This window comes from Thermothielavioides terrestris, chromosome 1 (genome assembly GCF_000226115.1).
Source record: "Thermothielavioides terrestris NRRL 8126 chromosome 1, complete sequence".
NCBI lineage: Eukaryota > Fungi > Ascomycota > Sordariomycetes > Sordariales > Chaetomiaceae > Thermothielavioides > Thermothielavioides terrestris.
Genome location: NC_016457.1, coordinates 4,130,242 through 4,153,645, shown reverse-complemented (window position 1 = coordinate 4,153,645; position 23,404 = coordinate 4,130,242). Strand labels below are relative to the sequence as shown.

Genomic DNA, 23,404 nt, shown 5'->3' with positions numbered 1-23,404 from the left:
GGTAGATTGCAAGAAACCGACCGAGGTGGGCAAGAAGCTGTCATTCTCAGCCGGGAATCAACATCCAGGATCGTAGTAGAATGACCTGAGCTTCTGATTGGGACAACAATCCAAGTATATCCCATCTCAACGCATCCAAATAACGACCCCGACGCGGCACTCACCACCGGCTACCTACCCATTCAGTTCAATACTTGCAGCTCTTTTGCGGAGTCATCAAGTCCGGCCGCCAGGTCCACGCTACCTACCAAATCCGGGCTTCCAACCCCCGACAACCATCATCCGCCATGGCGTACACGGATGATGCCGTGCTCTCCAAGCTGTCGGCGCTCAACGAGACCCACGAGAGCATCGCCACCACAGCCCAGTGGATTATGTTCCATCGGTAAGCATGCGTACTGCCGGGGTCAGTTTACTTGATCGTCTGCCGCTAACCAGCTCATCGTAGGCGACATGCATCCCAGACGGTCCATCTGTGGCTGACCAAGCTGAAAGACCTCCCCAGCGCCAAGAGGCTAAACATGATTTACCTTGCCAACGGTATGTGCAATATGCACGCAATGTGTTTGGTTTGGTATATCCTAGGTGCTGATTGCAGTCTCGCTCGCAGAAGTCACACAGCAATCCAAGGCTCGGCACAAGGAAGACTTCCTGAACGCCTTCTCCCCATTCATCGCAGATGCAACGGCAGTTGCATACAAGGGCGCCCCGATCGACGTCCAAGCAAAGCTGCGAAGGGTCGTCGACGTGTGGCGGGAGCGAAGCATCTTTGACCGTGAAATCCTACAGGATTTAGATGCCAAATTGGCGGGTGAGTCTGCGGCCGTTGAAGATTGTTCATGGCGAGCCCTGGGCGATGCTGACGTGAAGTACTTGGCAGAGATTGATCGTACTCGCCCAGCCGCTCACGTCGGTGTCTTTGGGAGCGGTCACTCGCTCAGCTCGTCGTCAGCCTCTTCGGTTCCTGCAGAGCTCATTGCCTTGGCGAAAGCACAGCAGGCTGTTGCTAAGGCTGTCCAGCCCATGAAGACTTCGCTCAAAAACGCCAACACTGAATATGAGAAGTCGGTCGACCCAGCAACTACCAGCGCACCACTCCCGGTACAGGCTGCCAGGCTCAATGGGCTTCTCAAGACCCTGGCGAATGCTGAAGGTGCTGTCACGCAGTGCATTCAGGCGCGCAGGGATTTGATTCGGGAACTGGAGAAGATCCTGGCGACAAACCGCGAGGCGCTCGACTCGGACGAGAAGCAGATGATGGAGCTGAGCGGTCGTCGGACCGAAGTGGAGCAAAAGAGGCAGACCATCGAGCGGGCCATTGTTGGCGGCCTCACTACGGAGGAGCTGTCGGGCGGTGCGGCATCCGGGAGCCCCCTTCCCGAACCGGACCGTCCGCAGGTCGAGGCACTCACGCCGCCCCACGTTCAGGATCATGTCGAGGACTTCCACGGCAACTCCTCGTCGGCCGGCCATCAACCTCAGAACGGCCAGCCTCAGCCAACGGCGTTCCAGGGTGCAGCCGCCCCAGGAGACGGCCAGGCTGCGTTCCCGAGCTCGGCTCCGGGCATCGAGATCCTCTCGAACCTTGCTTCGCAATACCAGGCCGTGCCCCTGAACGGATCCAAGAAGCGCAAGATCGAGACGTCAGACGAGTTCCCGGATCTGGGCGGCGATGATGGGATTGACGCCGATGTCAAGGAAATACTCAGGAAGGAAAGCCACAGCTCTTGAACAGCGGCTGATTGGACAGGGTGGAGAAGTGTGACCTACCTGTCTTTTATTGCTTGGAGTCGGAGGGGTTGGAGGTTTGGCGACTCTGGGGCATTCAACTTTCTTCCTATTGACTTGGTTTCATTCCCCCCTTTGCTACGGGCTGGGTTGGAAGGAGATATTCGTGCTTGCACTGCACATGGGATATAAGGGATTGAAACTAGGAGACCACAGATGATGGCGTTCGGCGAGCTCCCTCTTATAAGGTAGCCAGTTATCATGGAATTGGGTTGGCTAAGACTATGCTTCCGTCTGGACAAGACATTGAGCAGGAGAATGCAATCCAAGTGCGGAAGGACGCTGTTAGTGACACAGGACTGTTCGCTGTGATGTGCAGGGGTAACGGAGCTCTTGGCTGCCAAGCCGGAGCTCGGTGCATGAGCCGCGCTAGCTTCACCCCTGGTCCACACCAAAGAACACAGGCAAACCCCCTTCCCCTTGCCGCCCCCCCAGCCGCAAGCGGCTCGATCGGCCGCAGATGTGTGCGGCTCGGCGCCATAGACCCGCTTCTGGCCGGGGCTCCGGCAGGACTTCATGGATCGGCCCGGCATTTTTCTCTCCTGCGCCTGTTTCGCTCCTCCAACCTTCTTTTCCGATCGGTGCACAGAGTCCGGAGCGGGCATGGGTCGCCGGAAAACTGCCATTGACCTCCGCCACCGCGACATGACAAGCTTCCAGCCCGCGCGCATCACCAAGTAACGAAAAAAAAAAAGACACTCGAGCTTTGCGACAGCGCGGCCAAAAGCGACCTTGATCACCATGGTTTCGGGAGCAGCAGCTGCGGCCATGCGCCGCGCCGTGCTGCTCCCACAGCGCGCCGTCGGCGTGGGCGGAGTCGCCGGCCTCGGCTTCGCAATCGCGCCAGCAGCCGCCGTGGCGGCCCCGGCCCCTCTCTTCCCCTCGCGACAGACAGCTCGCCCGTTCTTTTCTTCCGTCGCCACGACCTGGAAGACCTCTACGACCCCTCGCCCGTCAGTATCCGGCCCGGCGACCGGCATCTCCCACCCCAACCCCCGTGTTCCTCGCCAGTTGCTGGGACAGCCACGCTGGGAGTCACCCGTCAACGCGCTCCGGCGCCTCTCAACGATGCAGCCCGCGCGCCAGCAAAATAAGGACGATGCGAAGGCTTTGACCACCACCAACAACAACGACAACAACAAGGAGGTGCCCACCGTGCTGGAACCTAAGGAGGAGGAGATAGACCAGCACTTCAAGGCGCACGGCTTCCAGCGCAGCGAGAAAGCCGCCAAGGCTGCCCACATCAACATGAGTGCCCGACTCTCCAAGGAAGGCGTCGGCGTCAAGGGGAAGCCCGGGCTGGCCGAAGTCTGGCGGCTCATCAAGATCGCGCGCCCCGAGGTCGGGTGGCTCGCCGCCGCGTTCCTCCTGCTGCTCATCTCGTCGGCCGTCACCATGTCGATTCCCTTCTCCGTCGGCAGAATCATGGATCTTTCCACCAAGGGCCCCGTGGACGAGGTCCAGATCTTCGGCCTCACCCTGCGCCAGTTCTTCTACGGTCTCGGTGCGGTGCTTACTCTCGGTGCCACGGCCAACTTTGGCCGCATCATCCTGCTCCGGATCGTCGGCGAGCGCGTCGTCGCCCGGCTGCGGAGCCAGCTGTACCGCCGCACGTACGTGCAGGACGCCGAGTTCTTCGACGCCAACCGAGTCGGCGACCTGATCTCGAGGCTGAGCTCCGACACCGTCATCGTCGGCAAGAGCATCACGCAAAACATGTCGGACGGCCTGCGCGCGCTCGTCAGCGGCGCCGCCGGGTTCGTCATGATGACCTGGATGAGCCCCAAGCTGACGTCCATCATCTTAGTCATGGTCCCGCCCATCGCCATCGGCGCCGTGCTGTACGGGCGCAGCATCCGCAACCTGAGCCGGCTGATCCAGAAGAACCTGGGCACCATGGTGAAGATCGCTGAAGAGCGTCTGGGCAACGTCAAGACGAGCCAGGCTTTTGCCGGCGAGGTTCAGGAGATCAGCCGGTACAACAAGCAAGTCAGAAAAATCTTTGCACTCGGACGGAAAGAGTCACTCATCTCGGGCGCCTTCTTTGCCTCGACCAGCTGGGCAGGCAACATGACCATCCTCGCCATGCTCATCGTCGGCGGCAACCTCGTCCGCACGGGCGCCATGTCGCTCGGAGATCTGACCTCGTTCATGATGTACACGGCCTTCGCAGGGTCCAGCCTTTTCGGCCTGAGCGGCTTCTATTCGGAGCTGATGAAAGGTGTCGGCGCCGCCAGCCGTCTATTCGAGCTTCAGGACCGCAAGCCGTCCATCCACCAGACCGTGGGCATGAAGGTCGCCTCGGCCCACGGCCCCATCAAGTTCAACAACGTCACGTTCGCGTACCCGACGCGCCCCGCGGTGACCATCTTTAACGGGCTCGACTTCGAGATCCCCGCCGGCAGCAACGTCTGCATCGTCGGGCCCTCGGGCGGCGGCAAGTCCACCGTGGCGTCGCTCCTCCTGCGCTTCTACAACCCGACCTCGGGCTCCATCACCATCAACGGCGTGGACATCTCCAAGATGAACGTCAAGTCCCTCCGGCGGCGCATCGGCATGGTGGCGCAGGAGCCGGTGCTCTTCTCGGGCACGATCGCGGAGAACATCGCGTACGGCAAGCCGGACGCGACGCGGGCCGAGATCATCGCGGCGGCCAAGAAGGCCAACTGCGGCTTCATCAGCGACTTCCCCGAGGGGCTGGAGACGCAGGTCGGGGCGCGGGGCGCGCAGCTGTCGGGCGGGCAGAAGCAGCGCATCGCGATCGCGCGGGCGCTGCTCAAGGACCCGGACATCCTGCTGCTGGACGAGGCCACGTCGGCGCTCGACGCCGAGTCCGAGACGCTCGTCAACGAGGCCCTCGCCGCCCTGCTCCGCGGCCGCAGCACCACCATCTCCATCGCCCACCGCCTCTCCACCATCAAGCGCTCCGACCGCATCATCGTGCTCTCGAGCGAGGGCACCGTCGCCGAGACGGGCAGCTACGCCGAGCTGAGCGCCGACAAGGAGAGCGCCTTCAGCCGCCTGATGGAGTGGCAGATGAGCGGCGGGGAGGTCCCGCCCGAGAAGAGGCCGCCCAAGAAGAGCGGCGGGCCGATCTCCGAGGCGGAGGAGATCGAGGAGGAGTTGGCGGAGGAGGCGGAGGAGGAGGAGCATGACGATCTGGAGGACGGCGGGGGAAGAAAGGAGGACGGTAAGCGGCCCTGAGCCGCCCCGCGGCCTCCCCTCTCCTCTCCCTTCGCGATGTTTTTTTTTTTTTTTTTTTTTTTTTTTTTTTTTTTTTTTTTTTTTCTTTCCTTTTCTTTTTTATTTTCGGCATGCATGCGGAAAAGGCCTGGATCCCCAAGGGGGGGGATGGATACCCGGGCTGCATACAGCCCGCCTGGATGTTTCGGCGGCTGGGGGGGCATTTGGTCTGCGGTGGGTTTGCATGCTTTTTATATGTTTTAAAAGCTTGTAAATGAAATAGATATGCATATTGGGGCGCATGAAAGGGGTCTGTTTTTCCCGCGGCGTTGTCGAATGTAAATAGTTGTACATAGTGCCAATGGCACTCGAGAAATTGCGCTCTCCTCTCGGACAGGAACGAGAAGCCGAGGCGTTGAGTCTACCCGTGTGGTTGGGCGCCGTCGTCGGCCAGTCACACACCTCGCCGCGGGTTCATTCTTGTTTCACAGATGTTGCTTCCCATGTCACTCATGCTGGTCGGTCCAGAAATTTCGTTCAGAGTATGGTTTGATGTTCAAGCCTTGCGTCCTCATTTTTGGCTCCTTTCCCCCCATTGCCCTCTTGTCCTGTGGTTATCTCTGTTCGGAATATATGTGTTGCCCTCCTTTCCTCCTCTTCCTCTCTTTTCCTTTCCGTCTTTATTCTTTGATTTGTTGATTTGTCTTACGTCTCCCTTTCTTTCTCTACGTTTACACGACTTTCATAAGCCCTCTTCCCTCCCGCCCTCCCTTCCTTCTCCGGTCAGCTTTTCGCGAGCAGTTAACTGGCTCGTCTTCCCTCACAGTTCATTCCGTGCTTCCTCTGTCCAAGCCTCAACGCAGTTCCGTCTCTACCTCCTGTGTAGGTCCACTAAATGCCTGCTGCTTTGAATATATCCAGAACTTAGACATCTGTCTACAACTGACTGTGAAGGCTAGATCAACTGCAGAACATGGGCAGTTGGACTCCGCGGAGAGGCTATTGACCCTAGCGTAACAGAAACGATGTCTGCACAACCTGAAGACCGTCCTGCTAACATAGCCACTGCATCTTCCAAGAGCAGCAGGCACTGTCAGAACATCAACGCCTCCCAAGACGTGATCATCCCCGACTCATCAAAGCAACCCCCATACCCACAGCCTTCACAGCACATGCGGGATCTGGTTATGCACCAGTGGACATGTGGTGAGTTACCTAATGTAGCGTAATGTACGGCATCGTCCGGGGATATGTGGGGTTCGCAGCCGTGCAAGTCGGGGATGTTCACGCGACCTCGGTCACCTTCTTGGACTAGCTGGCCGGCAATTTGACGGCAGCCACCCGCATGAGGACGACTCGGGAACGAGTGGCTTGAGCGGCTGGCTCCCGCGCGGGAGATGGGACACGCGAGCACATCCCGCATTTGTCTCTTCGGTGTCGAGCGTGTCTGGGGTCTGTTCTAGTGTAGTGTAGGGTGATCGGTGACCCGTTGCTCTGAGCCCATTGGGAGACACTGTGCGTCTCTTATTTGAGGAAACGCCATTTTGCTGAAATACAGTTCAGACAGAAATGATAGATTCCACCGACGAGGCTCACCAGTTCTCATGCACCCAGTTTCAAGCGGAAATGTTTGTGATGACCCGATGCGAGTACGGATACGGATGGAAGGACCTCCGTACCCAATGTCAACAATTCTGGGATGGAATTGAAGTGAAATACATGCGAATCCGGGGGCTTGGCGGCATGGGTCCATGCTACCCTGTCCCTGCCGCCCTCTGGATCTCAAGATTGCCAGGGTGGTGTGTTGCACGGACCAGGGGCACTGCTTCCTGTACCCTAGGTCCCGCAGTTAAGTAACTAACGTGTACATTACGGGCCGCACTCCGTACCGTAGATTCCAGGTGAGTCATTACGACTTGGGAAAACTGACATTCACTGAACCTCACCACTGCAAGATGTACAAAGATGAAAGGGAAGGTCCAGATCGTCTAGGTAGTCCGTTCACTGTAAGGTAAGGCATAGGCACAACCTAACAAAGCCTACCTGCAAAAATTGCCCTTACAAAGTTTCCATGTGAACTCTCCTCGCATTCACGAACTTGTCAACTTGCTCCCGTTCAAGAGCCAGCACATGAACTCCACCGTGGCGTCCCGTGAACCCCACCACGCTCGCTTGGCCCCGCCGCTGTAACTCGGCAGGGATCCACGGCGTCGACGGGCAACTCTGGAAAACCTTGCCTCCGACTTAGGCGTTGCGTTGCGCAGGTGGTGACTCGCCGCAGGAGGCGGGCGAGCCCGGCTGGATCAGATTGGCTCCTTTGTGCCTTTTTTTCCGTGTGCCTTTTCTGTCATTGCCTCTCGTCTCCATTTCGTGCGGGTTTACTTGTACGGAAGTAGACTAGACATTGCGTGACGGAGACCTTCCCCCCATATTCTTCTCACCCACGCAACTGCTGCCCCCATTTTGCGCCAGGGTGGCCTTCACCACTGCCCACTCACTTGCGAACTTACACACGCTCTTTTCCCAGCGCATCCCGCACGACGACCCTTGGCCTCCTTCCCAAAGAAGGGAGAATCTGTCTTTTCTAGACCGAGCCCTGTTTGGAGTAATTTGCCTGGCTTCTTTCGTTGTTTCTTCCCTCCGAACGTTGGACAGCAGACGTCTTGAAAAGCAGCCCCTCCCCCCGAGTGTCTCCTCTGCCGCGAGCCCATCTCGACTTTCAACAAGACCCATTTCTCGCCAGAGGCGCCATTGGCTCTTCTAGGCTCTCTCGCGGACGTCTTTTTTCCCGGAACAAGTCCACTCAGGCACCCTGCGCATCCCGTGGCAGCTTCAACCACCTCGTCTCCGCCACTCTGAGTCAATGAGCCCGCCGCTTTCGGTGGACCGTCAGGAGATGGGCCGGTCACTGTTGAGGAACAACAGTGCCCTCGGCTGGGTCGTGCAGAAGTTCGGCGGCACCAGCGTTGGCAAATTTCCCGACAAGATTGCCGAGGATATCGTCAGGTGCGGGCCTGCTCTGTTGTCGACCCAACAAGAAGTGAATAAAACGCATGTGCCGGTTGGCTGACACATGAGAAACAGATCTTATGTCGAAAGCAACCGGGTCGTGGTCGTGTGCTCGGCCCGGAGCACCGGCAAGAAAGCGACGGGGACTACGAGCAGGTTAGTGTGACGTGGGAGTTCTCGGACGCTTTGTGGTCTTGCATTCCCCCCCGGCGCAATCAGCAGCCGGATCGCGGCTCGGCAGCCCCCTGATTTCTCAACGACTTGCGAAATGGCTGACAACTTGGCCTCTCCCTGCAGATTAATTGAGGTGTACAAGAAACTGCGCGCCATAGGTGCCGCGGCCAGCAACTATGACGTGAAGGAGCAGTTGTTGAACGATGCCAAGCACATCGTTCAAGATATCTGCAGTGACCATGTCGCGGCTGCCGACAGCTTTATCCGGGACCCGGAGCTTGGCGCACTCTTGAAGGCCGATACCGAGATGGAATGCCAGTTGCTGGTTGATTACTTGGGGGCTGCTAAGCGCTTCAACCTCGAGATCAACTCCCGGGCGAAAGACAGAGTTGTCAGCTTTGGGGAAAAATTGAGCTGCAGGTTCATGACGTGTCTGCTCAAGGACAGGGTGAGTCTGTCGAGTCCGCCATTTCGTCCCCGTTGGATACTCTCAGGCTGACTGACCGGGACGCTAAAGGGGGTGGATGCTGAGTACGTTGACCTCGCCGACATCATACATTATGACAGCCCGGGCCGTCTTGATGCGGCTTTCTACAAGCACGCCGCCAGCGTGATCTGCAAGAAAATTCTCGCTTGTGGCGACAGGGTACCAGTCGTCACAGGCTTTTTTGGCAATGTCCCCGGCAGCCTACTGGACGGAGACATCGGACGCGGGTACACGGACCTGTGCGCTTCGCTCGTGGCGGTTGGGCTGAAGGCGGCAGAGCTTCAGATCTGGAAGGAAGTGGACGGCATCTTCACGGCCGACCCGACAAAAGTGCCAACCGCGAGACTCATCCCATCCATCACGCCGTCCGAAGCCGCCGAGTTGACGTTCTACGGCTCCGAAGTCATCCACCACCTGACCATGGATCAGGTCATCAAGGCGGTACCGCCGATCCCGATCCGCATCAAGAACGTCAAGAACGCGCGCGGCGAGGGCACGATTGTGAAACCGGATCCTCTCTTGGCCGCGGACCAACTTATCCAACGGTCCAGACAGCCATCCGACCCGACGCTGCGGAGGAAGCCAAAGCGGCCCACGGCCGTCACGGTCAAGGATAAGATCTCCATTATCAACATCCACTCCAACAAGCGGTCGATAGCGCACATGTTCCTGGCGCGGGTGTTTTCCATCCTCAACCAGAAGCAGATCTCGGTCGACCTCATCTCCACCAGCGAGGTCCACGTGTCGATAGCGGTCCACACCGCAAACTCCGAGTTCGGCAACTTCGACCAAGCGGTGGAGCAGCTGCGGGCCGAGTGCGGCGAGGTCAGCGTCCTGCATGATATGAGCATCCTCAGCCTCGTGGGCGCCGAGATGAAGAACATGGTGGGCATTGCCGGCAAGATGTTCTCGACGCTTGGAGAGTACCACATCAATATCGAGATGATCTCTCAGGGTAAGATGAGGTTTCTTATCATCTGCCTCTTCCCTTGCTCGCGGAAAAACTAACCCCGGGGTTTCAGGTGCCAGCGAGATTAACATCTCGTGCGTTATTGATGCTCGCGACGCGGAGAGGGCTATGAACATCCTGCACACGAACCTCTTCACCTTCCTCGAGTAACTCCTTTTTCTTCCTTTTTTGCCACTTTTCCTGTCTTCTCGCGCTGGAAGACTCACAGCGTCACTGTGGATACCCAGAGAGACCGTTTTGGTCCTCGCCTTCTCTTAAGCCGGTACAGGATTCGCTTAGATGCTTGGTGGGGCGAGCGGGCTCAGATCATTAGACATTTGTTCTTGCATCGTCGGCTGGAGGAGATGCACACTTTAAACTGCAGTAGATCTCACTGGTTTGGAATCCTCGAGCATTTCTGGACAACTCAAGACAGATATGTTTGACGTATTGAATACCGTGTTTTACGTATTGAATGAACGGGAGTTCAACGGGCCAGCACCCGACATGGTCGCGCAGGGTTAGGGTCGGCTGCAGCGATCCGCTCTGCTTCTTATCGGCGTGGCGTTCCAGTGATAGCGATCGCCTTACGACCCAAGTTCGCAGTGCAGCCGCATGTGCATCAGCTTCCGGCAACACAGCAACGGCCCTCTCCATCCCCAACACTAACTTCGAATCATCGCGTCACCGCATCACCGTGCCACCTCCGCGCCAACGTCCTCCTCTCTGCCACGCCATTGCGACCGTTCCCAATTCAACCGTCACAACCAAACTTTCCCCTGGCCGCTCGACTCCGCGTAGCGAGTCGCACCCCCTATCGCCAAGATGGGCAAAGCCGAGCCGGGCTCGATCAAATACCTCTCCAAAAAGATGAAGCAGAAGGGCCTCACGCGGCTGCGCTGGTACTGCCAGATATGCGAGAAGGCGTGCCGCGACGAGAACGCGTTCAAGATGCACTGCCAGTCGGAGAGCCACACGCGGCGGGCGCTCGAGGCCGGGCAGAACTTCCGCGCCGTGCAGGACGAGTACAGCCGGCAGTTCCTGCACGACTTTGTGACGCAGCTGCGCACGGCGCACGGCGAGAAGAGCGTGCACGCAAACAAGTTCTACCAGGAGGTCATCGCGCGCCGCGACCACGTCCACATGAACGCCACGCGCTGGCACTCGCTGACCGAATTCGTCAAGTATCTCTCGCGCGAGGGCATCGTGCGCGCCGAGGAGAAGGAGGACGGCATCTTCATCGCCTGGATCGACGACTCGCCCGAGGCGATGAGGCGGCGGGAGGCGGTGCGTCGGAAGGAGATGCAGGATAAGGGCGACGAGGAGCGGGAGCAGATGATACTGCGGGAGCAGATCCGGCGGGCGCAGAGGGATGCGGAGGCCAGGGGGGTTCCGGTAGGGGATGGGGAGGGGGAGGAAGGGGGCGGATCAAAGGAGTTGAAGCGGGAGGAAGGCGAGAAGATCAAGCTGAACTTTGGGGCGGCGAAATCAGCGGCGAAAAGTGCGACGCCTGAGAGCGCGGCTCCTACACCAGAGGGTGGCGCTGCCGAGGTCGTAGAGGATACGAGCAATGGCGAGGCGAAGAAGCAGGAAGAGACGACACCGACAGAAGCGGCGCCTCCGGCGGCGAAACCGGTGTCTCTGAAGGTTGGCGGCAAACCGCAGCCAAAAAATGTCTTCAAGAACGCCTTTGCTGGTGCCCCGAAGAAGGTCATGGTTGCTCAGCCAAAGAAGATGAGCGAGGCCGAGAGGATCATGAAGGAAGAGCTGGAGCGAAAGAGGGCACGCGAGGCCGGCGGCGGGCCTCCTCACAAGAAGCCGCGGTTCTAGCTACCAATCCGACAGGGAGGGGTGGAAAGCGGTGCAAGCATTTTCTGGCGTTGGGCGTATCGCATTCTAGCATGGGCATGATACCAAGGATTTGGATGATGCATGATATGATGTCGTGTCTTCACTCGTCGGTAGACCGTTTAGATGGCGCTAAACCGAGATGCCGCCTGTGTCCTAACCAACGCCATAACTCCAGCCCCAAACGCTAACCTTGCCCAAGAACACACGCTCTTTGAATACTAATCCGCCTCCGTCGCGCTGCCATCGCGTCTAGCAGAACATCAGCCACGCCGTCTTCAACCGGCGGCAGACCAAAGTTGACAAACAAGAAAAAAGCGACATACGGGATATATGTGATTCGATACTCCTCCTCCAACGTCGTCCGCACATCGTCCGGCAGCTGGCCCGACACCTTGGTCGCGTACACGCCGCGCACGTAGCCGTCCAGCCGCTGCCACTTCGCCACCCACGACTTGGCCGGGTCGACCAGCGTGATGAGCCCCTCGAACACCTGCGACGTGCAGCTGTCGATCTGGTCTGGCGACCCTTGCAGGTGCAGGAACTCCTCGCAGTTGGGGCAGCCTTCGTCGCGGAAGCGCTGGGGTGGTTGGGAAGGTCAGTTTGTGCATAGGTAGTCAATGGGGGCGGGTGAGGGTGAGAGCTTGGGGGCAACTCACGGCGTAGGTCATGACTATCGAGCAGACCATGCAGGCGCGCAGGTAGCGCTGCTGGCCGGGCGCAACGAAGTTTTCTGACATTGTGTGTTGTCTGGTTGAGAAGAGGGTAAAGGCCAATACGCGCGAGAACGATGTAGATGTGAGCTTTGTTGAGTTTGCGGTTCGGTCAGGGTCAGTGAGATGCAAGTTGAGTTGGTGGGGCTTGTCTTTGTGAACGTTGACCTTGGGGGTACTGCGTAACAGTTGCATGTCCCAGGCAGGTGCGGCAGCCAAGCTCTTGCCAGCCAGTTTTCGGACAGGATGGCACAGCAGAAAGCGAGTGGGGCAGATGTGTTCTCACTTATCAGGGAGATCCCGGCACTGGAACGTGGTGGTGCTTGTTCACTGAAACCTGGATTCGGTGCATCCCTCATTCCTCCATCAACACCAATCCATAGCCACGCTGTGTCCAAATCGAAGGCGAGCCTCTGTGCGATGCGCCTGACATACCGGCTGGCTCATTCATGCACCTCGCATCGCACGCCTTCCGAGCCGGCCAGAAATTGAACTGAGCATATCACGTTCACAGCGCCCCGAGTCCCTTGCCCTCGTCCTGTCGCTTACTGTATGAGAAGCCCGCAGCTAGATCGGCGGGTGAATAAAATAAACAAAAATGGGCAACAGCCCGTCCACATCCAAAGCCGCGAGCCAGTCATCGTCACCCCAAGCGCCCTCGCAGCATGATCGGCCGGTGAGGCCGGACTACCACAACCCCTTCCCGGTGCAGAACCCCCGGGTTGCTGCCCCGCCAGAACCCTCGCTCACACAAGCGCAGGGCACCTCTGTCCAACCGCTGTCGAGCACCGGCAGCCGGCCCAAGCCGCTGCAGCCCCGACCCCTCGGCCCTGGCGCCTCGTCCGGCTTTTCGACCGCTTCGTCTTCCACCACCGCTGCCAGCTCCACGAATTCTGCAAAACCGGTCGAAGTCAAGCAGCGCGACTCTGGCCCGAGCCATGTGCCTGCCAAGCCCGTAGCCGTGCCCAACTCCCACAATTTGCCCGCATCGCCAAGATCCCCGCGTTCCCCCCGGTCCGACGACATCTACGAATCTGCCCCCATGCCGCACAGCAGTTTGCAGGACGTGTCGTACCTGACGCGCCCGCCGCGTCTGCCGCTCCCCATTGAGGAGGAGCTCCACACGCCGGGCTCGCCCATCATCGCCCCAACCGATGACAGCCAGCCGATCGACGATCTTCAGGGCCTGGACAGCGCCAACCTTACGCACCCAATCTCGAACCTCAGCGACACCTCCGGGCTCGAAGAAGAGGATGCCGAGGAGCTGTTGGTCGACAAAACGCGGCCGACGGTGCCGACGAGCCTGGAATGGCGACACGGCGGCGAGAAGATCTACGTAACCGGGACAATATTCCAGTGGAATCGCAAGACGCGGCTACACCCAGTGTAAGTGCCACTGGCTGGCCGGGGAGGCCCGCCATCAGGTCCCGGTCGTGATAGCGCTAACGTGCGGAAATGTCGGCGACAGCGAGGGGCAGCCAGGCGTCTTCAGAGCCACCGTCAATGTTCTCCCAGGGACGCACCATATCCGGTTCTTGGTCGACGGCCAGATGCAGACGTCGCCCGACTACCCGACGACAGTTGATTTCGGTAACAACCTAGTCAACTACATCGAAGTCAACCCCGACGATCTGCCGCCTGCCCCCGCCCAAACGGATGGGCCCTCCGAGGTCAAGAGTTCTCAGCAGCTGCCGCAGGAGAGCCAACCCCCGGCTGAGGAAGAGGGAAAAGCTCCCGCGCCCAGGGATAGGGATGTGCCGCCGCCTAGTCAGTTCCAGAACAAGATTCCAAAGTATCTCCTCGATCTGGACCAGCCCGAGGATTCTCCCCTTTACCACAATGCATACCTGGCGACCGAGAAACTACCAAATCCGCCCGCCCTCCCTGGATTCCTCAGCAAGCCGATTCTAAACGCGGCCACTCCGAGGAAGGATGACAACAGCGTTCTGACCCAGCCCAACCACACGGTCCTCAACCACCTGGCCACGAGCAGCATCAAGAATAATGTGCTCGCTGTCTCGGCGACAACGAGATACAAGAGCAAAGTAAGTCTAGGACTGCCCCCCGTGGTCAGTTCGTGAACGAAGGGATTAACCGCTTGTCCAGTATGTGACGACTATCATGTACAAGCCCACGACGACGGAGGGCATATGAGTCTAGATTTTCAGAGGGGCCGCAGCAACCCCTCTTGAGCGGCGGCGCACCGGGGATCCAGGAGCATCGGTATGGTCTACAACCTGATAGAGCTTTCTCTTTTTCTTTCAGTCAGCACATGAGCCCTCGGTTAAGGATTGAGGTCATGGTATATGGAGTTTGCTTGGTTTTCGGCGTCGAGACGGAACGTCAGCGTCGGCGATGGGAGGGCCAGCCATGCATGTATGTTCACTAGGAGATTGGTCCCGCTTATGCGGAAATATGAGATAGCGTTCTACCTCCTCCATTTGACCAGCACCTCGTCTGTTCTGAACCGCTGCGTACATGTGCTCTCCTCGATCGGGGTCCGGAACCCCGTCTCGTAGGCCAGCAGTCCTGCATGCGCAATCATAATGCCATTGTCTATGCAAAAGCGCTCATCCGTCGCATAGACGCTCCCGCCGCGGTCCGCCGCCATGGCGCCCATCATCTCCTGCAGCCGCTCATTGCACCCGACGCCGCCGACGATAAGTACTTGAGTGCTCCCCACATGCGCCATCGCCCGCTCGGTGATCTCCACGAGCATCGCGAACACAGTCTCCTGCAGACTGAAACACAGATCCGCGGCGGTAAACGGCTCCCCATCGGGGCCTTTCCCACCGGCCTTCATGTGCGCCGCCAACTCCTCCGCCCTCGTCAGGATGCCGCTAAACGAACAATCCATCCCCTTCACAGCATACGGCAGATCCAGCAGCACCCGCCCGCCCTGCTTGGCCAGCTGCTCGATATTGTACCCGGGCGCGGGGTCGTTGCTGATCTGCAGCGCGCGCGCGAAGCGGTCGAGGCAGTTGCCGACGGCGATGTCGAGCGTCTCGCCGAAGATGCGGTACCGCTGCTCCGCGTACGCGATCACCTGCGTGTTGCCGCCGGACACGTACAGCACCACCGGGTGGTCGGCGCCCGTGATGGCCCGCCCCATCTCGATGTGGCCGACGCAGTGGTTGACGGCGACCAGCTCCTTGCCCCACAGCAGCGCCAGCGTGCGCGCCGCCACGGCCACCGACGTCAGCGGCGCGCCCATCCCCGGCCCCCGCGTGTAGCAGATGCAGTCGATGTCGGCGACGCGCACGCCCGCCTCGGCCAGCGCCCGCCGCGCCAGCCGCACGAAGAAGGCCCGGTGGTGCTGCGCCGTGTCCTTGGGCAGGAAGCCCGTGCCCGGCGGCGACACGAAGGTGTGCCGCACGTTGGAGAGGACCGTGGACGTGCTGGAGGCGGAGCCCGGATCGCCCGTGTGCAGGATCACGCCGATGCCGAGCTTGTTGGCCGAGCCCTCGCAGCCGAGGGCGATGCGGCGCTTTTTTGTGCTGATGTCCATCTTGGGACTGGAGTGGGGTTGGTTTACTGCAAATCGGCGGTGGATCGTATAGAAGTCGGGCACTCTCTTGCTTCGGGCGACTGCTGCGGTGGATTGCGAGGGCTTTCCGGGAGTGAAAGCCGTATTTTAGGGATTGACTGAGGTTGGAGCTCGTTGTTTGAGGCGCCTTCGGGCCGTGTTGCTGTCCACTGATATGCCGTCGGCGGGGCAGCAGCAGAGGGGTCTCCTTCAATTGCTGATCAGCCCTGAAAGGTACGTACCTATGGTACCAAACAGTGGGCGCATGCACTGGTCAATGGTGATTGGCCTGCTGCCGTGGCCCACGCTCACGCACAGCTCCGCCCAGTGGGCGGACCACCCTCGGGGTTTCTTCGTCACACCCCCACTGCACCGAGAACAACTCGGGCAATTCGACCTTCACCTCCATGTAACAAAGCTCTTCCCACCACGAGGGCCACGATGTGCGCAGGCACTACGACGTCCTCCATCCAGTATCGACTCAGGACTCTGCGCTTGTCTACATTTTCCCTCTGAATTCGAACTCCTGCTCCTCGTCATCTGCGAGAGGTGAGAATCATGGAGCTGAGCAGACCTCCCGGCACGCTATTTCCAAGTCGTTTCCCCAAGTTGTGGGACTACGAAGAGGAGTAGACAAGCCACTGGCTTGTAATTCACTCTATATTCCTCGAGGTATGTTTTCTTTTCTCTCTAGCTGGGCAGCATCAAGCTGTCCACGCTATACAGCTTCCTCTCATCCACGGAGGGTTTCCTTCCGGCGCTGAGAATTTTGGGAGCAGTGAGACTGACTGGCTGGCCTTTTCTCAGGGCTTTAGCCGTACCCAGGAGCAGCAATCACCATCTTCCTTCGCCATCGCCGCAGAAGCTTTCTCTACTCTGCAGAAGGACGAGGCCTGCAAAAGCCGCTGCCGCGTTCCGCACTCCGCTTTGCGCCTCTATCGCCAACCCTCCCATGCGGCAAAAACACAATGCGGAACGGCTAGGGCTCACCGCACCTCGCACGTGCCTGTACATACAAATGGGCAGTCCAGGAGTGGCATAACGGACGTCTGCCGGGCCTTGCCTGCTGGCTACGTCAGAGTGAGGCACACTGTCTGGATATCCAATTTTCGACTCCCGGCCGCGCACCCTGCACGCTGGTGTAGCCTGGGCCACATGGCGACGCAGCGCCGATCGGGATCGACCGCTATGCAACACGCTGTGTACGGTCCGAGGGGCAAGAACGACGACACTCTGGGAGGAGTCCCGTCTGCTCTTTTGTCCTCCCGTGCTGCCCGAGACGCATTGGCTCTGGGCGGGGACTGCTGAGACTCGACACGCGTCCCATCTTTTTCGGGTCAAACCGGGCATCCCCCTCGGTCATAAGCACACAGTCGGTCCTGCCCATCAACGCCAAACTCGCCTGGAAACTCTCTATCCAGTCCTCCTCACCTCGCCAACCCCAACCCACCCGGATGAGCTGGCAAACAACCAGCGGCCCGCCCTGTTCCGCATTGTTTGAAGAACTCCCGGGCAGGCATGACGTCTGATGGGCGTCACTGGGCTTGTCGAGACCCGGCATCGGAACCCATCTACACAGAGGCTTCTCCACCATCCTACCTCAACCCCGGGCAACGACGTACCCATCGGTTCAGATTCACACGTCCATACCGCAAAAGGGCGAAGACGGGATGTCACAAACACGCTTCTTCGTTTCCATTCACGGCCACCAAAACGTCGCTGTTCCCGCCGACAAAAAGACCGCGCAGTCATCGGCCATTCTTATATACATAGCCTGCGTTGGCCAGACACTATTATCTACAGAAAAAGCCCGTAACGCCAAAACGCCGGGTCAGGCCTATCCCGTCTTTTGCCAGGCCCGTCGTTAAATGCAATCATGGGAGTGTTGAGAGGGTATACACAGCGAGAATATCATCTTTCTTGCTACTACCCGGCCGCGCATGCGCTGTCTGTCATGAACGACCGCAAACTGCAGACGCACACCGCAGCAAACAAGCCCGGATTTCAAGCTGCTGCTTGAGCTTGTGGAGGTATCTGTGATGGTTGCGGTTGTGGTTGTGGTTGCTGCTGCGGTTGCGGTTGCGGTTGCGGTTGTGGTTGCGGCTGCGGTTGTGGTTGCGGTTGTGGTTGTGGCTGTGGTTGTGTTGCTGGGTGCGGCTGAGGTTGCTGCTGAGGTGGTGGCAGCGGCGGTCGTGCATGAGGAGTCGCTCCTCGATTCGTCATCCACGGCGGGAGTGGGATCGAAGCCCGGAATCTCAGAGCATTGGTGTCAAAGGGATCGACCTCGTACATCGGCCGGTCGTCCTCGTCGTCCGACGACTGATCATACTTCCAGCGATCCAACACCTCGGCATCGACGTCGCGGGGCGGACTGGCCAACCCGCGACGGTCAATCCATAACCGGTTGAGCCGGCCGATCCGACGCCGATAGAGAGGCGGATTCTCCCTCGACTGCTCGTCCCGGGCCACGCCCCTAAACTTGAAGACGGACTGGAGAGGATGGGGCTTGTCAAGCTCCATAGGCGTGGGCTCATCCAAGGACACCGACGACACAGAGGCCGGCGGCGTGATCAAATACTGCGTCTTTGCGGGCCTGAAGCCGGCGCTCCGTCTCGGCCACTGTACCGGCGACAGCGGGCCTCGGGTGAGGTCCAAATGGTCGCGGTTCCACTCATTGTGGCTCTGCACCTTCTTCTCGATATCGGCACGGAGTTCATTCTCCTTCTCGGCCAGACGGTCAGAAAGCAGCGAGAGATCAGCCTCAGCAGATCGGCCATCTGGCCGCACGGCGATGCGCAGCTGTGCGGGCGCTGGCGGCCGCTGCACTGCAGGAGCCTCGGGAGCCTTCCTCCTCTGCGGCTGCGAGACATTAGTACCATACGGCATGTCTTGCGACGCATGGATCGTGGCGGGCTCACCTTCTGGTTGATGAGGTCTTCGTCGTCGGTCTTGATGCCTAGCCGGATCTTGTGCTCCTTGAGCTGCGCTCGCAACTCAAAGATAGCACGATCCGCCTTCAGCATCTCTGCCTTGAGCACCTCACGGTTGTGCGCAGCCAAAACCAACTGGCGACCCTCCTCGAGCTCCTTCCGCAGGCGTTTGAGCTTCTCGGCACTCTGAACGTCCCTCGCCCGTGTCTTGCGGGTCTGGCGGACCTCACGGCGCCGGAAGCAAACATACGGATCGGCGTCATCGCTCTCCAGGTGCCTCTCGAACTTGAGCGTCGGATGGAGCGGCTGGTTGTTCAGGGCCTGCCGCCGGGATTTCCAGTACTCATAGATCTCCTTGGCGTGAGGCATGAGCTTGGCCTTGTCAAGCTCTTGCAGGCCCTGCAGCATCTCATCGTACGGGACTATGGTCTGGTCTATCGAGGCGTAGGGGGCTTTCAGCTCCGACGTCGCCTCGAACACGTCCATGATCCTCTCGAAGTCATCCTCGGAAAGCTGGGCCCCCGCGTGCCGCTTCTGGTTGTACGACTTGAGAAATACCACGTCATCCGCGGTCATGTCATACATACATCCGATGGACTCCTCCACCGTTTGGGAGAAGCGGATGTATGTCGACGTCTTCGAGAACGGCCGCGCATAGAGCTCATCATAGTTGAGGGCACTCTCTTGCGGAGGCGGGACAGGAATCTCCTTATCCGCCGCGACCCCGGCGCTCTGCAGGACTGCCTGAAGATGGTATTCCTGTGGGGTGAAGGTCAGTCACGATCAACCCCTTCCTTTCCTCACCCGAGGGATGTGAATCACGTGCAAGTGCACGTGACTCGCTGTCATGCTTCGGTGAACACGTTTCTACTCACATTTTCCTCGGCCTGTTCGACGCCTGTCGCGATCTGGGCCTCATTTGTGAGCGACTCATACTCTGTCGGATCGATCTGATCCTCTCTGAGCACTGCCAAGGGCGTTTTCACGCTCAGTTTTTTGTATCGGACTTTGCGGGTCGCCATGGCTGCTGGGGCAGGTAAGTGTGGCCAGAAGCCTGGGGAAACCCCAAAAATAAAATTTTTCTGTCATTCAACGGGCCATGCGAAACCGATCTGCCGAGTTTTTTGATGGAAAACCGGCGTTGTTGTTGATATTTTGATGGCTAAAGTGTCGCCTCTTGACGGAGTGTCGTTGATGTTTCCAGCGCAGAGTTTGCTGTTTTGGCGGCGTGTTCCAGTGCTCCGATTCTGGCGATTGGCTCCTTGAAAGGGGGGTTGCCCCACACCCACTTTCCCTGGCCAGAGAACAATTGCCCAGCGATGAATGTTGCCTCGCCCCTCATTCCGCGTGCATCACCCCCGAAATTTCACAGAGGCGCAGCAGCAGATGACGCTCCTACCCTACCTGAAGTGAATTCCCTTCAGCCTGCAGGTGTGGTGCCAAACACCTTTCATTTTTGGTTCGCTTCGCTTCTCAGAGAATCATATTCTCAGAGTTGTCGAGAAACACAGATAATCTACCAACTTCAATACTATGTATCAGAAGATGCTTTGCAAATACACACTCCCAGGGGTGCATCTGCGCTTCTTCGGTACTCAACATCCTTGATATTATTCCCTTGCCCAGGAACGCTGAAAGCGTCGTTCGTCTGGCGTAGTATATGGGCCGCATTGCATGAGCATGTTTGCCTGGCGAAGTGTGGCTACCTTTCTGTGGCTCTCGTATAGGTATACTGTGCAGTGTGCGAACCCAAACGTGGCATGCAACCCGCAACCTGGACCGGTCTCGACTCCACTTTCCCCCGCCATTCCCCCATGCTCTGCCCAAGCTTTTGTTTGGTTTCGGCGCAGGCAAGGCCAACCGCCCACCTACCGCCTCAGCCTTACCTCACCTTCCCGCGCCTGAGATCGAGCCGCGAGCTGGAGCCTGACCCATTCCCACAAGCCCAATTACCAGTGTCTGTCGCACTTCGACGGATCACACCGCGCTTTGATTCCTAAACGGCGATTACCCAGCGAACGGCCGAGTACCCATCGAATTCCTCGGGGGACCCTGCCGACAAACGGAGCTACCCTGCCTTAGTACCCCATCGCACCCCATTCATCTCGCTTTCGATCGCGAACCACAACGCTACCCTTAGTTCTCGACATTCAAGTTTCACCTTCGAGGCCATATCCAGCGATCCGGCGACCTTCCGGGCGGACGGACGAAGTCCGAATAAGAAAAAGCAGGGAGCTTGAGCGGACATCACAGTGTCGCCGGCAAGATGGGCAACACGACCAGCGCGGTGCTGGACAACATTGTCCAGGGGTCCAACTGTGCGACTTTTGTTTTTTTCTTTATTTCCCTCTTCTCTATTGCCTGTCGCGTGAGGTCGTGAGTGGGCTGGAACTGACCGGCGTTCCTCCTTCGGTGGAATAGTCGACAGGGAGGAGGTGGACAGGCTACGGAAGAGGTTCATGAAGTTGGACAAGGTGCGTTATCTCGATCGAGAGCTTTGGTGAGGAGTGTGTGGCGGCGCGGGAAACGGAATCAGGTTGCTGATGTTGGCCGTTGTTGCAGGACAACTCCGGCACAATCGAGCGCGAAGAGTTCCTGAGCCTGCCGCAAATATCGTCGAACCCGCTGGCCACGAGGTGCGCATTCTATCCCGCATTTTAAAGGGAGAAATGCATTGGTTAGCACGAGATGCCGCCGAGACTAACCGGACCGCCTCTTTTTCTCCTCTGCAGAATGATAGCAATCTTCGACGAGGACGGCGGCGGCGACGTGGACTTCCAGGAGTTCGTGTCCGGGCTGAGCGCCTTCAGCAGCAAGGGCAACAAGGAGCAGAAGCTGCGCTTCGCCTTCAAGGTCTACGACATCGACCGCGACGGCTACATCAGCAACGGCGAGCTGTTCATCGTGCTCAAGATGATGGTCGGCAGCAACCTCAAGGACCAGCAGCTGCAGCAGATCGTCGACAAGACCATCATGGAGGCCGACCTCGACCAGGACGGCAAGATCAGCTTCGAGGAGTTCACTAGGATGGTCGAGAACACGGACGTGAGCATAAGCATGACGCTGGGTGCGTTCTCTCTTCTCTCTGGGGTTTATCTTGCCGTTTTTTGTGAGGCTGATGGCTGACTCGCGGTGCAGATCAGTTCTGAGCGATGGGAAAGGGTTGAGATCCATGAGATACCATGGCATGACATGACGCTTGGACAAGAAGATATATGATGAGCTTATTTTCTCCTTTTCTTTCACCATGACTTTTTGTCAATGAAAAAACCATGAGGAGGAGACGATCAGTCTCACTCCCTACCTCCCAGATCTTCTTTGCCGTCCCTCGGCATGATTCTGTCCGGACGTAGTCATCAAGACCATCCCGGTGAGCTAGTTACCCCCAGAAACTTGGGGTTGAACGACCAATCCATACATACCCTACCTGCTCCCTTCCGGCCGGTCACCCCCCACAGGCCTTCTGCTGGCAGGGCCGCCAAGGGAAGCTAGACTTCTATGTTCCGACGGCATAGCGCCTCTTGTTCACAGTACTTACACATATCGGCAACATGTATGTCGGCTTCTTCATGCTTGTTCCGCTGTGATGTGAGACCGGAGATCGGCCAGGCCGGGTTCGACTTGTGAGGACGACTCCAGCCGTCCGCGCCGGGCGCAAGACTGTTCCTCGGTAGTTAGTAGCTGAAACAGGCATGGATGACGCAGAGCATTTGCTGGCGCTCACTGCGGAGTAGTCGTAAGAAGTAAGTTCAGCTGTCATCGGTGCAGTTGGAGAGCTTCTCGTGACGTCAACCGAAGGAGGTGGTAAAAGGGGGGGTGTGCGAGGAATCCCTCCCGTTCCATTCCACGCGTTTGCCAACATCTGGCTACCGTGGTCGGTCAGCGAGCGGTAAGATCTCGGAGCTGAGGTGAATCCCCGTGTTCTAGACGTGCCGCTGTCTTGGGCGGGCGATCGTAGCCAAATCTAGGCAGTAGTTGCACGGGAGCGGGTGTGGCGGAGTTTGACGGCAGGGCTGGGCATGGAAGACCAGACAACGGTGGGATCACGGAGGCGGTGTGAAGATATCTCTGCGAGCATGCCTTCTCGCTGGAACGGGGTTGAGTCGGTGTGGCGTGTACGGATCTACAGAATACAGATACATGTCTGGGTTTGGATCTTGGAGAGCTACGGCTATGTGACGACATGGCAACACATACGAGGCGAGGCGGCACAGAGACGCACCCCGTCAGGCAGCCAGGGACGTTGATGCTGATGGTCCAGTCAGAATCTAAGGGGGTCGTCCTTCGCTGGACAGCAGTGTATACTACGTGACGATCGCTGCTTGCCCGTTTGAGGAAGGCTCGAAGCCACGGGGCGCACAGGACTCCATGCGACCGGCCGGATCTGACAGATGCGGCCGCACGCAGGGTGGGCCAGCACACTAGCCCCGGCCTCCGCGCTTGCATGTGGACACATCGACGCCACGATGGTGGAGGGGCAAGGGGGCAGGGCGGGGGGGAGGCGTTGGCGCGTGAAGAGCCGGGTTCCTTTTCGTACCAAGTACACTGCAGTACGGATCACTGTCTCAGGAGCGCTGAGAGACGGCGCGCTGCAGCAGGCCCGATTGGGCAACGGGGCTTTTTGTCCATGTGTTCCGAGCTTTGGTGGCGGTCGGTGGTGGAGATGTGCCAGCATGGAGATCAGCATGGAAAAGGAACGAAGACTGTGCCGGGCTAGTGTACTCAGAGAATAAGTCGCGATTCCAGCAGCTCGGCTCAGCTGAACAAGGTGCGGTGACGAGGCTCGCGATCGACGTT

The 23,404-nt window shown here is 58.6% G+C and overlaps 9 protein-coding genes across 9 annotated transcripts; 6 read left to right on the top strand and 3 right to left on the bottom strand.

Moving 5' to 3' along the window:
- The first annotated feature begins 93 nt into the window (after positions 1-93).
- THITE_2108289 (uncharacterized protein) lies at positions 94-1,749 on the top strand. The gene is made up of 5 exons (XM_003649557.1): positions 94-114; positions 187-385; positions 449-540; positions 611-811; positions 881-1,749. Exons 2-5 carry the CDS (start codon positions 288-290, stop codon positions 1,729-1,731), a joined length of 1,242 nt encoding a protein of 413 aa, XP_003649605.1. The 5' UTR covers positions 94-114; positions 187-287; the 3' UTR covers positions 1,732-1,749.
- Positions 1,750-2,279: 530 nt separating this feature from the next.
- On the top strand, positions 2,280-5,096 carry THITE_2108283 (uncharacterized protein). Its single transcript, XM_003649556.1, has one exon. It carries the CDS (start codon positions 2,557-2,559, stop codon positions 4,990-4,992), a length of 2,436 nt encoding a protein of 811 aa, XP_003649604.1. The 5' UTR covers positions 2,280-2,556; the 3' UTR covers positions 4,993-5,096.
- Positions 5,097-7,601: 2,505 nt separating this feature from the next.
- THITE_2108279 (uncharacterized protein) lies at positions 7,602-10,088 on the top strand. The gene is made up of 5 exons (XM_003649555.1): positions 7,602-7,977; positions 8,056-8,136; positions 8,278-8,602; positions 8,672-9,596; positions 9,664-10,088. The coding sequence occupies exons 1-5, from the start codon at positions 7,835-7,837 to the stop codon at positions 9,759-9,761; spliced, it is 1,572 nt and encodes a 523-aa protein (XP_003649603.1). The 5' UTR covers positions 7,602-7,834; the 3' UTR covers positions 9,762-10,088.
- Positions 10,070-11,568, top strand: THITE_2108278 (uncharacterized protein). The gene has a single exon (XM_003649554.1). The coding sequence runs from the start codon at positions 10,416-10,418 to the stop codon at positions 11,418-11,420; it is 1,005 nt and encodes a 334-aa protein (XP_003649602.1). The 5' UTR covers positions 10,070-10,415; the 3' UTR covers positions 11,421-11,568.
- THITE_2108277 (uncharacterized protein) lies at positions 11,540-12,719 on the bottom strand. Its single transcript, XM_003649553.1, has 3 exons — positions 12,098-12,719; positions 11,765-12,018; positions 11,540-11,690 (listed from the first exon to the last, which is right to left on the bottom strand). Exons 1-3 carry the CDS (start codon positions 12,176-12,178, stop codon positions 11,660-11,662), a joined length of 366 nt encoding a protein of 121 aa, XP_003649601.1. The 5' UTR covers positions 12,179-12,719; the 3' UTR covers positions 11,540-11,659.
- Position 12,720: 1 nt separating this feature from the next.
- Positions 12,721-14,546, top strand: THITE_2108275 (carbohydrate-binding module family 48 protein). The gene is made up of 3 exons (XM_003649552.1): positions 12,721-13,537; positions 13,620-14,196; positions 14,258-14,546. Exons 1-3 carry the CDS (start codon positions 12,750-12,752, stop codon positions 14,303-14,305), a joined length of 1,413 nt encoding a protein of 470 aa, XP_003649600.1. The 5' UTR covers positions 12,721-12,749; the 3' UTR covers positions 14,306-14,546.
- Positions 14,496-15,841, bottom strand: THITE_2108274 (uncharacterized protein). The gene has a single exon (XM_003649551.1). The coding sequence runs from the start codon at positions 15,657-15,659 to the stop codon at positions 14,580-14,582; it is 1,080 nt and encodes a 359-aa protein (XP_003649599.1). The 5' UTR covers positions 15,660-15,841; the 3' UTR covers positions 14,496-14,579.
- A 1,746-nt stretch (positions 15,842-17,587) lies between these two features.
- Positions 17,588-19,777, bottom strand: THITE_2108273 (EPL1-like protein). The gene is made up of 3 exons (XM_003649550.1): positions 19,483-19,777; positions 18,596-19,366; positions 17,588-18,530 (listed from the first exon to the last, which is right to left on the bottom strand). Exons 1-3 carry the CDS (start codon positions 19,627-19,629, stop codon positions 17,682-17,684), a joined length of 1,767 nt encoding a protein of 588 aa, XP_003649598.1. The 5' UTR covers positions 19,630-19,777; the 3' UTR covers positions 17,588-17,681.
- Positions 19,778-20,486: 709 nt separating this feature from the next.
- THITE_2149004 (uncharacterized protein) lies at positions 20,487-21,916 on the top strand. The gene is made up of 5 exons (XM_003649549.1): positions 20,487-20,925; positions 21,029-21,081; positions 21,170-21,243; positions 21,340-21,674; positions 21,746-21,916. The coding sequence occupies exons 1-5, from the start codon at positions 20,874-20,876 to the stop codon at positions 21,754-21,756; spliced, it is 525 nt and encodes a 174-aa protein (XP_003649597.1). The 5' UTR covers positions 20,487-20,873; the 3' UTR covers positions 21,757-21,916.
- Positions 21,917-23,404: the final 1,488 nt, after the last annotated feature.

What these genes read in the sequence shown, in the direction of transcription:
- THITE_2108289 (XM_003649557.1), top strand. Translation starts at nt 288, where the DNA reads ATGGCGTACACGGATGATGCCGTGCTCTCCAAGCTGTCGGCGCTCAAC. An exon ending in CAGTGGATTATGTTCCATCG is followed by an intron (nt 386 to 448) that starts GTAAGCATGCGT and finishes AGCTCATCGTAG; the next exon opens with GCGACATGCATCCCAGACGG. An exon ending in CATGATTTACCTTGCCAACG is followed by an intron (nt 541 to 610) that starts GTATGTGCAATA and finishes TCTCGCTCGCAG; the next exon opens with AAGTCACACAGCAATCCAAG.
- THITE_2108283 (XM_003649556.1), top strand. Translation starts at nt 2,557, where the DNA reads ATGCGCCGCGCCGTGCTGCTCCCACAGCGCGCCGTCGGCGTGGGCGGA.
- THITE_2108279 (XM_003649555.1), top strand. Translation starts at nt 7,835, where the DNA reads ATGAGCCCGCCGCTTTCGGTGGACCGTCAGGAGATGGGCCGGTCACTG. An exon ending in GCGACGGGGACTACGAGCAG is followed by an intron (nt 8,137 to 8,277) that starts GTTAGTGTGACG and finishes CTCTCCCTGCAG; the next exon opens with ATTAATTGAGGTGTACAAGA. An exon ending in CGTGTCTGCTCAAGGACAGG is followed by an intron (nt 8,603 to 8,671) that starts GTGAGTCTGTCG and finishes GGGACGCTAAAG; the next exon opens with GGGGTGGATGCTGAGTACGT.
- THITE_2108278 (XM_003649554.1), top strand. Translation starts at nt 10,416, where the DNA reads ATGGGCAAAGCCGAGCCGGGCTCGATCAAATACCTCTCCAAAAAGATG.
- THITE_2108277 (XM_003649553.1), bottom strand. Translation starts at nt 12,178, where the DNA reads ATGTCAGAAAACTTCGTTGCGCCCGGCCAGCAGCGCTACCTGCGCGCC. An exon ending in CGATAGTCATGACCTACGCC is followed by an intron (nt 12,019 to 12,097) that starts GTGAGTTGCCCC and finishes CAACCACCCCAG; the next exon opens with CGCTTCCGCGACGAAGGCTG. An exon ending in TATCGAATCACATATATCCC is followed by an intron (nt 11,691 to 11,764) that starts GTATGTCGCTTT and finishes ATGTTCTGCTAG; the next exon opens with ACGCGATGGCAGCGCGACGG.
- THITE_2108275 (XM_003649552.1), top strand. Translation starts at nt 12,750, where the DNA reads ATGGGCAACAGCCCGTCCACATCCAAAGCCGCGAGCCAGTCATCGTCA. An exon ending in AAGACGCGGCTACACCCAGT is followed by an intron (nt 13,538 to 13,619) that starts GTAAGTGCCACT and finishes TGTCGGCGACAG; the next exon opens with CGAGGGGCAGCCAGGCGTCT. An exon ending in CAACGAGATACAAGAGCAAA is followed by an intron (nt 14,197 to 14,257) that starts GTAAGTCTAGGA and finishes CCGCTTGTCCAG; the next exon opens with TATGTGACGACTATCATGTA.
- THITE_2108274 (XM_003649551.1), bottom strand. Translation starts at nt 15,659, where the DNA reads ATGGACATCAGCACAAAAAAGCGCCGCATCGCCCTCGGCTGCGAGGGC.
- THITE_2108273 (XM_003649550.1), bottom strand. Translation starts at nt 19,629, where the DNA reads ATGGCGACCCGCAAAGTCCGATACAAAAAACTGAGCGTGAAAACGCCC. An exon ending in TCGAACAGGCCGAGGAAAAT is followed by an intron (nt 19,367 to 19,482) that starts GTGAGTAGAAAC and finishes TTCACCCCACAG; the next exon opens with GAATACCATCTTCAGGCAGT. An exon ending in AAGACCTCATCAACCAGAAG is followed by an intron (nt 18,531 to 18,595) that starts GTGAGCCCGCCA and finishes TCGCAGCCGCAG; the next exon opens with AGGAGGAAGGCTCCCGAGGC.
- THITE_2149004 (XM_003649549.1), top strand. Translation starts at nt 20,874, where the DNA reads ATGGGCAACACGACCAGCGCGGTGCTGGACAACATTGTCCAGGGGTCC. An exon ending in CATTGTCCAGGGGTCCAACT is followed by an intron (nt 20,926 to 21,028) that starts GTGCGACTTTTG and finishes TCGGTGGAATAG; the next exon opens with TCGACAGGGAGGAGGTGGAC. An exon ending in TCGAACCCGCTGGCCACGAG is followed by an intron (nt 21,244 to 21,339) that starts GTGCGCATTCTA and finishes TCTCCTCTGCAG; the next exon opens with AATGATAGCAATCTTCGACG.